The 14,251-nt window shown below is 30.5% G+C and overlaps 2 protein-coding genes across 2 annotated transcripts; one reads left to right on the top strand and one right to left on the bottom strand.

Moving 5' to 3' along the window:
* Positions 1–1,561: 1,561 nt before the first annotated feature.
* LOC122299544 (cytochrome b5-like) lies at positions 1,562–2,541 on the bottom strand. Its single transcript, XM_043109908.1, has 2 exons — positions 2,256–2,541; positions 1,562–2,151 (listed from the first exon to the last, which is right to left on the bottom strand). Exons 1-2 carry the CDS (start codon positions 2,334–2,336, stop codon positions 1,801–1,803), a joined length of 432 nt encoding a protein of 143 aa, XP_042965842.1. The 5' UTR covers positions 2,337–2,541; the 3' UTR covers positions 1,562–1,800.
* Positions 2,542–12,191: 9,650 nt separating this feature from the next.
* LOC122298734 lies at positions 12,192–14,197 on the top strand. Its single transcript, XM_043108598.1, has 3 exons — positions 12,192–12,431; positions 13,309–13,499; positions 13,813–14,197. Exons 1-3 carry the CDS (start codon positions 12,192–12,194, stop codon positions 14,195–14,197), a joined length of 816 nt encoding a protein of 271 aa, XP_042964532.1.
* Positions 14,198–14,251: the final 54 nt, after the last annotated feature.

Here is a 14,251-nt window from a genome sequence, read left to right as displayed (position 1 = left end):
AGAATCTACTACGAGAAGGAAGGAACTCATCTTCAGAGAGCGGTATGATGACACTAATCATATAAGATGAATGTATTATTAGTCATACATTATAATTATTAGTCAATTTAGTCTACTTATATTATTTAGGAACAATAGCTAGCTTATAGTAATTAACCCATGCATGGTGTCATGCAAGTGTATTTTTGAGTTTAACTAACTATATAAGATATAGTTATATAAAATTTATATAATCAATACTTTAGTTATTATACATTAGTATTACATGTTATTATAAATTTATTATTTATATGTTAGTGTTTATCTATTAGTGTTACATGTTATTATACATTAGTATCACAATGGTACATGTTATTATGCATTTTAGTGTTTATACATTTGTATTACATGTTACAAATATTTATACATTAGTAATTTAGTGTTACATGGTAGTAATATGGAAATAGCATAATGATCACATACACTAAACTATTATTAGTTAATTTAGTCTATATATTATAGTATAAATGTTTTATTTTATAATAATTAACCAATGGGACCATGCTATATATTATTGAGTTTAACTAACTATATAAGATACAATTATATAAAATCTATATAATCAATACTTTAGTTATTATACACTAGTATTACATGTTATTATAAATTTATTATTTATATATTATTGTTTATCCATTAGTATTACATGTTATTATGTATTTTAGTATTTATACATTATTATTATATGTTATTATATTTATATTTATATGATTAACATATAGAAAAACATATACATTTTTATAAAATATGTACAATATTGGAGCGGAGTCAGAATCATAATAGAAAGTTGGAGTCAGAGTTAGCGTACCTCCACCTCTGATTCCGTCTCCGACTTCGACTCTTATTTGTCGAAGCAGAACTGAGGTCAGAGTCAGATTTTTAGATTTCTGCTCAGCCCTAGATGTGAAAATTTGTTTCTGGCTACAAATCATGTACATATCAACTCAAGTCACTACCTAGGTATTTTTTTTTTTTTTATGAGAAATGATAAAACAACTACTACTTTACAATTTTTCTACAACCTTTTAATAAAATAATTTTTTTAAAATATTTATTTTAGTTTTAATTTTAATTCCATATGCTTAAATTTTTAAAAAATATTAGTTTATTGACAATTTGTAAATAAAGTGTAGTGGGATTGCAAGGCTATTTGCTTATTTTGCAGTGTAAGTGGACTTTGGATGCTATGTTCAAATTCATCTAACGTACATCCATATTAAGAAATGCCTTAACCACAGGTTTTGTAAAAATAAATCTATCAATTTATGTGGCATGATGCAATACGTTAGATTGTAAAATTATTTTTATCGTAAAATAAATTTAATATATTATATAAAATTATATCAATTTGTGAGTTTACTTTTCTGAAATTTTTTTGTGATTGTAGCACTACTTTGAGTACTCTTTGCATGTTAAAAATGTGCAAGTTTTGTATACTCTATTTAAAAAAAGAAGATAAATTTGAAATTTACAACAAAAAATTATTTTTATAACAGTAGAGACTTCACATTTTTTCAAATAATGGGCATGACTTACACATGTTTTCATTCATACTACTAAATGTTATATTTAAGACATGATCAGTGGCGAATAAATTATTTAAATTAATTAGAGGAAGATCATGACCTCTCTCTCTCTCTCTCTCTCTCTCTTTTTTTGACAAGTAAACATGATATTTATAAAACCATAACTCCAAAATACAGAGTTCAGTACCAAGAGAGGTGATTAGAGGAAGATGATCTGAATCATCTGATTGGCGATCTAGGGTGCTCTAGTGAAGTACCTGTAACAGAAATAGGAGGCACCAATCAAGAAAGGGACGAAGTACTCGAGGAGGAGACGCAGAAACTTGGACAGTCGGTCATGCTTGATCACAAAAGCAGTCATCTCAGCTTTGTTCTCGGAATATTCCTCATAGGCAACTTCCTCGGAGTCTCCGTCTTGGAATATGTGTCCTTGAAGAACACCCAACTGGTATTTTCGGAGCAAGCTTTGAGCTCCCTTGCTGTGTCCAACAGCCTCAAACTCCTTGGAGGCGTCCTTCCCTGCAGACTCCATCAACACCTCCTCTCCTCCTGGGTGTTCCTTCAAAAACTTTGTCACGTTCAATACCTGATGAAAAACATGAGTCAGTTCTCACACACAGAGAGAGAGAGAGAGAGAGAGAGAGAGAGAGAGAGAGAGAGAGAGAGAGAGAGAGAGGGAGAGGGATTTACTCTGCCATTGATGACAAGCCAGCAATCTTTCTTTGATCTGTGTCGTTCAACTTGTGAGAGGGTGAAAATTCTTGCCGCCATGGTTCCTGAATAATGAGTAGATTGGTGCGTTGGATGCGAGAAAATTGATCTAGATTTTGCACCGACGGAGTGAGGGGGCAGAATTTTGTAGAAGAAAGGTGGGGCTTGTACGGCACAAAGCAAGAGCTAGAACTAGGGAAGCCACGTTGTGGACGTACGGGGTCGACTCTGAGTACCAAGTTGTCGGGTATTAACATGGGAGGAAGTAGAGTTAAATTGAGGTGGGTGCTTGGACCGAGTTGACGTAGATCACGTTCCAGCTGCAAGTCATATGACGCGCTTCCATGTAACACGATTTTTATTTCGCAGGATCCAGATTTCAAATACTTTATGAATCACGTGGATGCGATGATTACGATGAGATGGAAATGAAATTTATAACTGTGCTTATATAAATGTCATCAAGTTTTTTTAAAAAAAATAAATTAATATGAGATTTACATAAAAATAAATAATTTTTTAATTATAAATTTTATTTTTTTAAAATAATTACGTGACATTTACATATTTTACGACTATACACAACATTATTCATAATGATATATTCTGTTAAGACGGTACTACATCCACAGTTATAGTATAATTAATTTTTTTTGTTATTTTTTAACAGTTTTAAATAATAGTTATTTTTTTGTTATTTTTTAACACTTTTAAATATTTTTAAAATAAATAAAAAATCACAATATTATTAAAATATATTTCCTTAATTACTAAAAATAGTTAAAAAAATTAAAAATTTCATCTATCACACTGAGTGGTAAAAATCAGTAGTGGGAGTATAGTTTCCATTTTTGAAGCCCATTTATAAATGATGGCTCTACAATTACCGCCCGTTGGGAGTTACGGTTAATTGATTTTGTATTTTTTTTAAAAATTTTTTTTATATATATTTTAATAATTGAAAATATATATTTTTGAAATCATAATATTGTTAAAAAATATTTACTTAATTATTAAAAAAAAAAAAAAAGAAACCCCAGCGGTAGCCCCAACAGGCGCTCCCCAACATTTTCCTTTATAAATAAAATTTTAGTTTGTTAAATGTTACGTGTATAAAAGAGCAGAGTCTATGTTTAAAATTACGGTGAAGACTATACCTTATAGTTTTAGAGTTTATAACTTATAATTTAAATAATAATTTTTATTATTGAAAAATTATTTATTATTTGGCAATCATATGTTTAAAATATGTTATATTTATTTAGAAACAAATTTAAAAAATGATTTTTGAAATATAAATGACCATCATTTGATTTTTTTAAAAAATAATTGAAACCACATTTTGGATTATTTGGAAAACACGTTTTAATGTAACTGTTGCCTAGATAACTAACAGAAGAAGGGGGTGAACTTGATTATATTTAAAAATGAACAATTATCAATTAACTACATAATATAAAATATAAACAAAATATGAAGCAGTAATAAATATAAAGAGTAAGGGTAAGAGAGAAACAAATTCAGTATGTTAACGAAGTTCGGCTCTACTGCCTACGTCCTCACCTCAAGCTATCCTTTGAGGATCCTCAAATTCATTATTCAACATGTTTCAGGTGGAGACAGAAACCTATTACACATTTAAACAACGCCACTACAAAGGATTCGTATAGAACATCTTCTATATTTGCAATCACCTTACATATGGTGATTCAACTATTCCTCGTGTATAACATTTTCTGTACTCATAAAGGTTATATACATACTTTTACTGATACAAGAGCTGATAATGGGTAGGTTATCAGAGAAACACTCCTCAATGAGTGAAATAAGAATAATATAGCACAAATTATATCTTTCTCAAAATGAATAAGGTTTAAGGCACAATGCTTAGAGAAGAGAGAATGAAATTTTTGAATGAATGTTGTATGATCTTTATGTTTTGAATTTGAAACTCTCAAATGATCTATTTATAGGTATATAAGATTTCATATTTAAATTTAAAAATATTTACATGTCAAAGACAACATCATTCACTTTTTCAAAAAGTTCAAATAAAAACTTTTTTTTTTAATTTTTAAAGACAACGTCATTGATTTTTCAAAAAATTTAAATAAAAGTTTCTTCTTTTTTATTTGTCAAAGACAACATCATTCACTTTTCAAAAATTTTAAATCTAATCCTTTTTACTTTTCGCATATAACAAAATGAGTAACTTTTCAAATTTTTTTCAAACAAAATCATTTACTTTTTGCATAAGTCAAAAAGAGTATCAATTACTTTTGAAAATATTCAAATAAAGAATGTACATGTAAAAAATGACAATCAATCATTTTTAATGTTTTCAAAATTGAAATCTTTAATCATGTCATGCACATGTGAAATATGACAATCAATCATCTTTGAAAATTTTTAAATTTAATTTTCAAAATATTCATGCATATGTAGAAAATGTATTTTAATTTTTATGATAAAATATTAATTTTGAACCTTAATCTTAATTTCGAATTTTTAAGAGATTTACAACATTACTCTATAAATTTTAATGTGAATTTGCTTCTTGCTTATGCTTGATTCTTTGATGTGCTTGACTTCATTATGTAGACAATTTGAGCTTGAGACTCATTTATTCTTTGAATTCATTTGTTATAATTAAAATTCGTGTGTGGATATATACTTACACAAAACTTGAAACTTCGGTTTCAACAGTAACTTTTAATGTAAATTATTATATTAGGCGTAGAATACAAGTCTTGTATGTGTGCCATAGTCGTGAAAACAAGCTTTTAGGCTGCGTTTAGATATTGAGCTGAGTTTAATTGAGTTCTTTATAAATAGTAATAAGTTGAGTGGTTGAAGTGAGTTATGTGAGGTCTATTTAAAATGAGTTTAAATGTATTTGGATGCTAAAATAAGTTTAATACTAGTTATAAGAGATTGAAAAAGGTTGTGGAGTTCCATGTATAAAGATGTGTTGAGTTGAAAAAAGTTACGAGTCTCATGCGTAAGAAGATTTTGAGTTAAGATGAGTTTAATAATTTAAAAGTTGAGAATTTAGATATTAGACTCAGTTAAAATTAGACTGAAATAAATTGATCTCAACTGAATCTTGCAACCAAATCTAATAGGGTTATTCACACTACCTCGCATAATATTTTAATTTTTGGACAGCCGACTATATATCCAACCATTTTTTTTCAAAACAAAAGGAAAATAGCATGTTCTTTTTTTTTATTACGAGTGTTGCAAGGAAAAGTAAAAAAATAATAATAATAACAATAATTAAACTAAAATTGTTGATCTTAATAGAAAGTAACATCTACGTATTAAATTAAATCATATTTATTTATAAATTAAATCCTATTTAATTGGCAATCAGTGAGAGGCAAGTTTAGGACGGTGGAACCCAGTTTGATTTTTCATCTTTAAAAGCCGTTTCATAAGGGGACAGATACAGAAAATCTTAATATTTTATTTTTAAATATTGAATCACTTCTTATAATTGTACAACCCATGAATCGACTTAAAAAAATGTGATTAATGCCAATAATTCAAGACAAAATAGTGATTATTATTATGAAACTAAAAGAGAAATGACATAACAAAATAAAGAGAATATTGTAAGAGAAAGAGTTATTTTTCAATGCAAAACTTGATCATATACAAATGAATGATACCCATATATATAGGAATACAAATGAGTATGTATAACTTAAGTCATAATTGATGGTTAAAGATAGGTCTTAATTGGTGGCTCAATAGTTTTAATTAATGGCTAAACATTAGTCTTAATTGATGGCTCAATAGTTTGAATTAATGGCTATGTATAGTCATACAATAAGTTTATAATACTCCCCATTTGGATGACCATACATAAAGAATATGCCTCCCTCGTTAAAACCTTGTCAAGGAAAAACCCAGTGGAAAAAAAAAATAATGGCAAAGGAAAAAGAGTACAATATTCATGTATATCGCCAAGTGTTTTAAAATTGTCTCATTAAAACCTTGCAAAAGAAAACCTAATGGGATAAAACCTTAGCAAAAGAAAAAGAGTACAATCAGTACAAGTCTTTAAGACATTACTCCCCCTGAAAAGTGTATGATAATAGGTCTTCAAGTCATTGCATTCCAATGTTCTACACAATCTTCTTAAATGTTACAGTTGGTAATACTTCTGTAAATAAATCTACTAGATTATCACCTAATCGTATCTGTTTGACATTAATTTCACTTTTCTCTTGAACTTCATAAGTATAAAAGAATTTAGGTAAAATATGTTTGGTTCTATCACCTTTGATATATTCTCCTCTAATTTAAGTAATACAAGCAGCATTATCTTCGTATAAAATTTTGGACTATCATTAATCACTGGAAGACCACATTTTTCTTGAATATGTTGAATCACTGATCTTAGCCAAATACATTCTCGACTTGCTTCATGAACTGCAATGATCTCTTAATGATTTGAAGAGGTAACAGATTGTGTTTGCTTGTCAGATCTCCATGATATAGTAGAATTTTTATAAGTAAATACATATCTAGTTTGATATCGACCTTTGTGTGGATTTGAAAGATAACCTACATCCGCATATCCAACTAATTGTGGATTTGAACCATATTGATAAAATAATCCCATATCAATTGTACCTCAGAGGTATCGAAGGACATGTTTAATGCCATCCAAATGTCTTCGAATTGGTGCGAAATTATATCTTGCAAGTAAATTAACTGAAAATGTAATATCAGGCCGAGTACAATTTACAAGATACATCAGGGCTCTAATTGCACTGAGATAAGGTATTTCAGGACTAAGAATTTCTTCATCATCTTTATAAAGACAAAATGGATCTTGCTGCTCATCAAATGATTGAGCAACCATTGAAATACTCATGGGATGAGCTTTGTCCATATAAAAGTACTTTAAGACTTTATAATGAAAAGCTTTTGCGTTGATGCATCTCAATATTATGTACCAACTCTTTAAATGATGTAGTTGATAATGTTTTGGTAAACAAATTCACCATATTGATTCAAGATTATTAAATTCACTACTCTTTTGGAGTTGTGCTGCTTTGGAATTCTTGTAAATAACATAGTTAGTGGAGAAGTTATCAAAATTAAGCTGCTAACGTCATTTTTTTAACAAAAGCGGTGGTCATCTTTTTAGACCAGACAAGCACCACAGGCTTTTACAACTCTTATGTAGCTGTCAAGCGCCGTAGAATTATGATGCTATATCTCTTGTCTTTTATAGAGAGATGCTTCACGAGAGATACAGTGAAGCAATAGAGATGTTTTATCATAATTTTCTCTATAAAAGAAATATTCAGTTCATATTCATTCACATCTCATTTTCTTCACTTTTCTATAATTAGTCTGCATTTTTACTCTGCAATCTCTCTTTTCATTCTTACTCTGCAATCTCTTTCTTCATTCTTATTCTGCAATGGCTCAGTAATCTTCTTATGACCAATATATGAGATATTTTGCACCTCGTTCACCAGTTGTTTCTGCTTCTTCCGTATGTGCTATAATGCAATACAATAATGATCTGATTAATAAGTCAAATAATGAAACTATCAACGAGCTTGTAAGTCTCGGTACCCGATACTTATCAAATATTGTCGCATTTTCTCAGCGACTACAATCCAAAACTTGTAGGGTTGACAAACTCCACGAGAATATTTCTATCTTTCAGCAACTTCTTCTAAAATCTAACATGAAGATAGGAGTAATAAAGTAAGAGAATATGAACTTAAAATCCTTACTTAAATCTTCTTTTCGATTGTCTACTCCTTTAGATAGGAATGCCATGCAGATTTTTGAAGAATAAGAGCGTTTAAAGAATTAGGCGAAAAGCTTCAAATTTATGTAATTTTGTTTCGAGATAATAAAATAATATTTATCAAATATTCATATTTGTGTTTCTATCTTCTAGTAGATATTCTGTGTGCTCTATTTTATTTCTCTTTTAATAATGCACACTTCTTACAAAATCGTAATTAAATCTGAAATACTAATTGCATTTAAGAGATGGTATTTCAGAACTAATAATTTCATTCATCTCCCCATTGAAGCCGCAAGGGTTTCATATTTATATTTCAAATATGTGCAGTTTTCATGAGCTCTTCTGGAGCTTCAATGATATTTAAATCAACTATAAATACTACAATAAGTTAATATTTACACTTGCGTTTGGATTGTTTTAGATCATATAAGGATTTTTGGAACTTAATAGAATACATATTTCTAGATGTATTTAAATTAGAAGTTCCAGCCATTTTATATCTTTCAAGGATTTTCATATATATGTCATGATCCAATGATCCATATAAGTATGCAGTTAATCATGCATATCCAAACTCTCAGTAACTTTCAAACTAATAAAAATCTCAATATAATTTCAACCATTTTAAAAGAATATCAATATTGTTTATGTGAGAAACCGACTCGTGATTTATATATCACATTTTCATTTTTTTTTATACAAATATCCACTGATATTCAACAAGCATCACCTCTTTAAATATTTGGATTATGAGTCCATATGTATTACATTTTACTAGTGATATCAATTCTGCAAGAATTGTTTCTTTCAAATTTGGCCAATATTTTTACATCGATATTCTTTGACGGTTCTTGGTTCACTTTTTTCATTACTTTTGGCAATGTCAAGTGCCATTTTATATGAAAATACGTTGTCGACAACGGTTTTATTTTTATTCAGAATTTCTCCAATATTTATGAAATGTATCGAGATATCGTTTTTTTCAGGTACTTGTCCCTCTTCAAGTAAAGACATTTCATGAAAAATCTCTTCAGGAGGCACTTTTCAGGAGGTTTATACTATTTAGGAGTTTATATGGGAGAATTTTATACAAAAATTTGGATAGATCTTATTGCTTGTTTTGTGGGTATGACCTATTTAAGAGCACCAAATTATTTGTATTTTTATCTTTCGAAATGCTTTATCTTTTGTATCAATAGGTCTTACATGCTTTTAGACATGTCTGATATTTATTAGACTGCTAAATTTCTTAATTATCCTACGGGGACTTCAATCATCACTGAGATTTTAGCAGCTAGAATATGAGACATTTTTATCTTATTGCATCCATAATTTAATTATCATCTGAACTTCCAGTTCACCTATGATAATTAAGATAATGCCGAATTATTTTATTTTGTTTGTTTCTAGCAAATTTTTCTGTCCACTCCTGGTGATAAGACTTTATAGTAAAAGAATCTTTTAGTTCTTTTATGGACGTCCATACGAAAATTTATTCGACTTATCGTAATTGATTTTAGATGATCAAGATAATCATGAAAACATACAAATATTTCGAATCATATCACTTTTAATGCATCATAATATTTGATTCAATAATTGTATAATATCATCTCAAAGAGAAAACTGATAGTTTTTCCAATACGAGTTTCTGGCCGGAAATTATAAAAGTATTATAAAAATATTCATTACCACGTCCAATCTCTTAGTTTATTTGAATAAAATGCATCATTCTCTTCATTTCAGGGAATAAAATGATATGAATCCAATATCATTTTCTTTAGGGAATGCTGTGGAACTATTAAGACGTGACTAATAATTTCTTATCAAAAACTCATTATTTTGCTTAGCCACTAGAAGACTAGATATAAATTTAGAATATATTGTGAACTTTTACACTCGATATTCCTATTTCAGAAGCACATTCGAGGCATTAATTTTAAACATATATTCTTTAGTGGCTTTTTTCTATACAATTTCAATTATGCAACTTCAGGTACATTAATCATAATGAGATTTTGGTACACGTATCACTCATTTAAACTATCTCACAAAATCAATAGATCTTTTATTATGAGATACTCAATAAAATTATTAGTTTAGAGAGATCCTTTAGGGATGCTAAATTTTTATTTCAAGATGAATCTTAATATGAGATACCCAATAAAATTATTGGTTTAGGGCGATCATTCGGGGATGCTCCATTTCTATTCCAAGATGAATCTGATCATCAATAATTCATAACAAATATAAAAAGTAAATAGAACTTGTATATAAACTATGTGAATAAAAATTTACCACAGAGATAACTGAGATGTAAACTATGTGAATAAATATAGAATTTTATTAAGTAATAATAATGAATATAATCTTTATACTCATATTGGAGATTGTAAATAATATATTGAAAAACTTATTTGAAGTATAAGACTACTAGTTTCAAAATCGTCAGAACCTTCATGCTGATAACGTGTTATAAAACTAAAAGAGAAATGTCATAGCAAGATAGAGAGAATATTGCAAGAAAAAGAGTTGTTCTTCAATGCAAAACTTGATCATATACAATGCAAAACTTGATCATATACAAGTGAATGATACCCATATATATAGGAGTACAAAGAAGTATGTATAGCTTAAGTCTTAATTGATGGCTAAAGATAGGTTTTAATTGATAGCTCAATGATTTTAATTAATGGCTAAAGATTGATCTTAATTGATGGCTCAATAATCTTAATTAATGGCTATGTATAATCATACAATAAGTTTATAAGACTTATAATCATTTTCAAGAAAATACAAGATCGATGCTTTTCACCCAACTCTATTTTCTCCCAAGCAAAAGAAAAGTAGCACGTGGGTCCTCAGATATACCATAATACATATATTAATCTAAGCACTTTCTATAGACTATTGCTTTAATTTTTTTTCCGCTCCATGAATTTTTTTTCCTCCCCATGAACATTTTCTTCATTTGAACACATCCATGCAGATGAGACGTGCATGGTCATCTACAAGTGGAGAACAAAATAATTATTATATTACTGTTAAATCAGCCTTTATTTCATAATTTTCAGCATGCCTAAGTCATGCTGGGCTGCCTAATCCCACAACCACTACTACTTCGCAATTCACGTTGTGGAACAACACTTCGCGTAGTGTCATGCATAGCGGAGACGCTCATATGGTAGATAATTCTCAGAATTGATCCAGCGCCAACTACCTAGCTATTCAATTAATTAATTTTTTGTTTTAATTTTTTCTTGGGGTTTCAGTTTTCAGGTAAGAAAAGTTACGTTAAGACTGCGTTTAGGTTTTGAATTGAGTTGAGATAAGTTGAGTTCTTTATAAATAGTAGTAAGTTGAGATAATAAAGTAATTTTTATGAATTCCACCTAAAATGAGTTTATATGTATTTAAATGCTAAGATAAATTTAGATTTGTTTATGAAAAATTAAAAAAATTTATAGATCTCGTATATAAAGAGGTGTTCAGTTAAAAAACGTTACGTGTCACATGTGTAAGAAAGTTTTGAATAGAGATGAATTTTATGATTTGAGAGTTGTGTATTTAAATATTAAACTCAATTTAAAATTAAATTGAATCGAATTTATTGCACTCCAACAACCAAACGGGCCTAAAAGCGTTTTTTTTTTTTTGGACTGCGGCAAACATACACGACTTGTTTAGCGACCTCTTCCCCATCGATCCTTACAAGCAAAACACCTGAAATTTAATTTTTTATTTTTAAAAAAAGACCAAGACATTAGAGGGTCTAGGCCAATTTATTAAAAGGAAAATCAATGACCAGGCAAAACCGAAATTTAATACTTGTCTGAAAGCTTAAAGGAGCAAGTTAAACTGACAAGGATAAGGATCATCCAGTTCAAACTGGATAGCTTGCAGACGTTGCCTCCTGGCGTGATGTTTGGCAATTATCATTTTATCATTTAACTTGTATTTAAATATATTGTAATTCTTATCTCCTGTAACAAATACATAATCTCTTTAAAAACTCTGTTTATATATATATATATATATGAGAATATACACGTCTCTGGTATGTTTTTCTAGAGTTCTTTCAATTCTTTCATGGTATCAGCCAGGCTATAGCTAACGCTTTTGTAGATCCTATGGCTGCTACTACATCTTCCTCTGCCTTTCACCTTCCAGCTCAAGTTATTTTCACCAAACTTGATGGAAATAACTTTCTTGCCTGGAGTGCTCAATTAATTCCTCTGTTCCAAAGCTATGGTCTCATGGGAATTGTTGATAGTTCCGAACCTAGTCCTCCTCAATTTTCCAGTGATGAACAAAAGGCCCAAGGTCTTCTTAATTCTGCTTATGTGGTTTGGCAGTATAAGGACCAAACGGTACTTGGCTGGATTCTTCAAGTCGAAACAATTGCCATTTTCAGATTCTTCAAGCGAATCTACAGCTCCTCTAGAAATAATTCATTTCAATGTATGGTCCATTTCCACGCCTTTGTTAAGCGGTTGTCGATATTATGTAATTTTTATTGACGACTTCACTCGTTTTTGTTGGCTCTTTCTCCTTTCTAATAAATCCAACGTTTATTCTACGTTTGTTAAATTGAAGCTTTTAGTGGAAAAACAATTTAATTACACCATTAAACAATTTCAAAGTGATAATGGTGATGAATATTGTTCCACCATTTTTAAGCAATTTTTGGGTGCCAATGGAATTTTTCATCGCTTCTCATGTCCTCATACTGCACAACAAAATGGCCTCGCAGAGAGAAAATATTGTCATATTATGGAAATGGGTCTCACTCTTCTCGCCCAATCCGGCTTACCTAAGAAATTTTGGGTGGATGCTTTTCTAACCTCTATTTTCATTATTAATCGTTTACCCACCAAGGTTCTTGATTATTCATCACCGTATGAACATCTCTTTCAACTTCCTCCAGACTTCACATATTTTAGAACTTTTGGATGTCAATGTTTTCCATATCTTCATCCTTACTCGACTGATAAATTATCTTATCATAACACACCCTGTATTTTCATCGGTTATTGCTCTAATCATAAAGGTTTTTGATGCTTTGACCCATCTTCCTGGCTTGTGTATATTTCTCGAAATGTGATATTTGGCGAAGGTAATTTTCCAGCTCATGTACAATCCATTTTCACTGACTCTGCCAGCAACGTGCACCCCCTAGGTAATTCTCATAACTTACTTTTATCTTCTCCCTCACATATATTTAATTCTTTCCTTATTTCTTCTCAGGGTCCTGCTCCTTCCTCACCTATTGTTTCTCATGATTCTACCTCACCGAAACGTGTTCTTCATTCCTCTACACCCCTTTTCACTTCTGGCCATCTTGACATTCCTCTAGCCTCTCTTGTTTCCACTACGTCTACTAGCCAGCTTCCTTCTTCCCAAGACAGTGAACCTCCTGACCACCAAGACAGAGCACTGTTTTTCACATCATGTCTTCCACTCATATGATCACCAGATCCCAAACTGGCCATCTTAAGCCCTGTAGCTTTCCCAGTTTTCAATTATATTACTCTACCCGTCACCCTCTTTAAGCTTTGCATGCATGTGTGGTCATCTCTGAGCCTGGACCTATGCTCAAGCAGCATCTATACTCGAGTAGCATATGGCAATGGACAGTGAGTTTCAGGCGTTATTGAAGAATGAAACCTGGTCTTTATGCTCCCATCCTCCTGGTAAAAATGTGGTTCCCTGCAAATGGGTCTTTAAGCTTAAACGTTGACCTGATGGAAGCATTGAACATCACAAGGCTATATTAGTTGCTGTTGTCTATTTACAGAGAAGTGGTATTGATTTTCATGACACGTTCAGCCCCGTCATCAAACCTTCTACCGTGCATATGGTTCTTGCACTTGCCGTTTCTTTCAACTGGGATATTAGGCAACTTGATGTCTCTAATGCCTTTCTCCATGGCATTTTAGAAGAAGAGGTATATATGACACAACCAAAAGGCTTTGAGGATCCTGTGCACCCCGAGTTTGTGTGTAAGTTTCATAAATCTCTCTATGGTTTGAAGCAAGCTCCTGAACCCCAAGAATCCATGCTCTTTGCTCTTGTACATACTATTGATAAAAGATTCCCCTCCCAACTAGGGACAGTCGGGATGCAGAACGTTTGAGGAATCATGAGACACGTTAGTTGAAATGTTTATGAAAATAAAAAATAGCTCTTC

The sequence above is a fragment of the Carya illinoinensis genome, chromosome 16, assembly GCF_018687715.1.
Source record: "Carya illinoinensis cultivar Pawnee chromosome 16, C.illinoinensisPawnee_v1, whole genome shotgun sequence".
Taxonomy (NCBI): Eukaryota; Viridiplantae; Streptophyta; class Magnoliopsida; order Fagales; family Juglandaceae; genus Carya; species Carya illinoinensis.
Note: the sequence above shows the minus strand (reverse complement) of the source record. Positions and strands in the feature narration are given on the sequence as shown.

What these genes read in the sequence shown, in the direction of transcription:
- LOC122298734 (XM_043108598.1), top strand. Translation starts at nt 12,192, where the DNA reads ATGGCTGCTACTACATCTTCCTCTGCCTTTCACCTTCCAGCTCAAGTT. An exon ending in GGCAGTATAAGGACCAAACG is followed by an intron (nt 12,432 to 13,308) that starts GTACTTGGCTGG and finishes ATTTCTTCTCAG; the next exon opens with GGTCCTGCTCCTTCCTCACC. An exon ending in GACCACCAAGACAGAGCACT is followed by an intron (nt 13,500 to 13,812) that starts GTTTTTCACATC and finishes ACCTGATGGAAG; the next exon opens with CATTGAACATCACAAGGCTA.
- LOC122299544 (XM_043109908.1), bottom strand. Translation starts at nt 2,336, where the DNA reads ATGGCGGCAAGAATTTTCACCCTCTCACAAGTTGAACGACACAGATCA. An exon ending in GGCTTGTCATCAATGGCAGA is followed by an intron (nt 2,152 to 2,255) that starts GTAAATCCCTCT and finishes GTTTTTCATCAG; the next exon opens with GTATTGAACGTGACAAAGTT.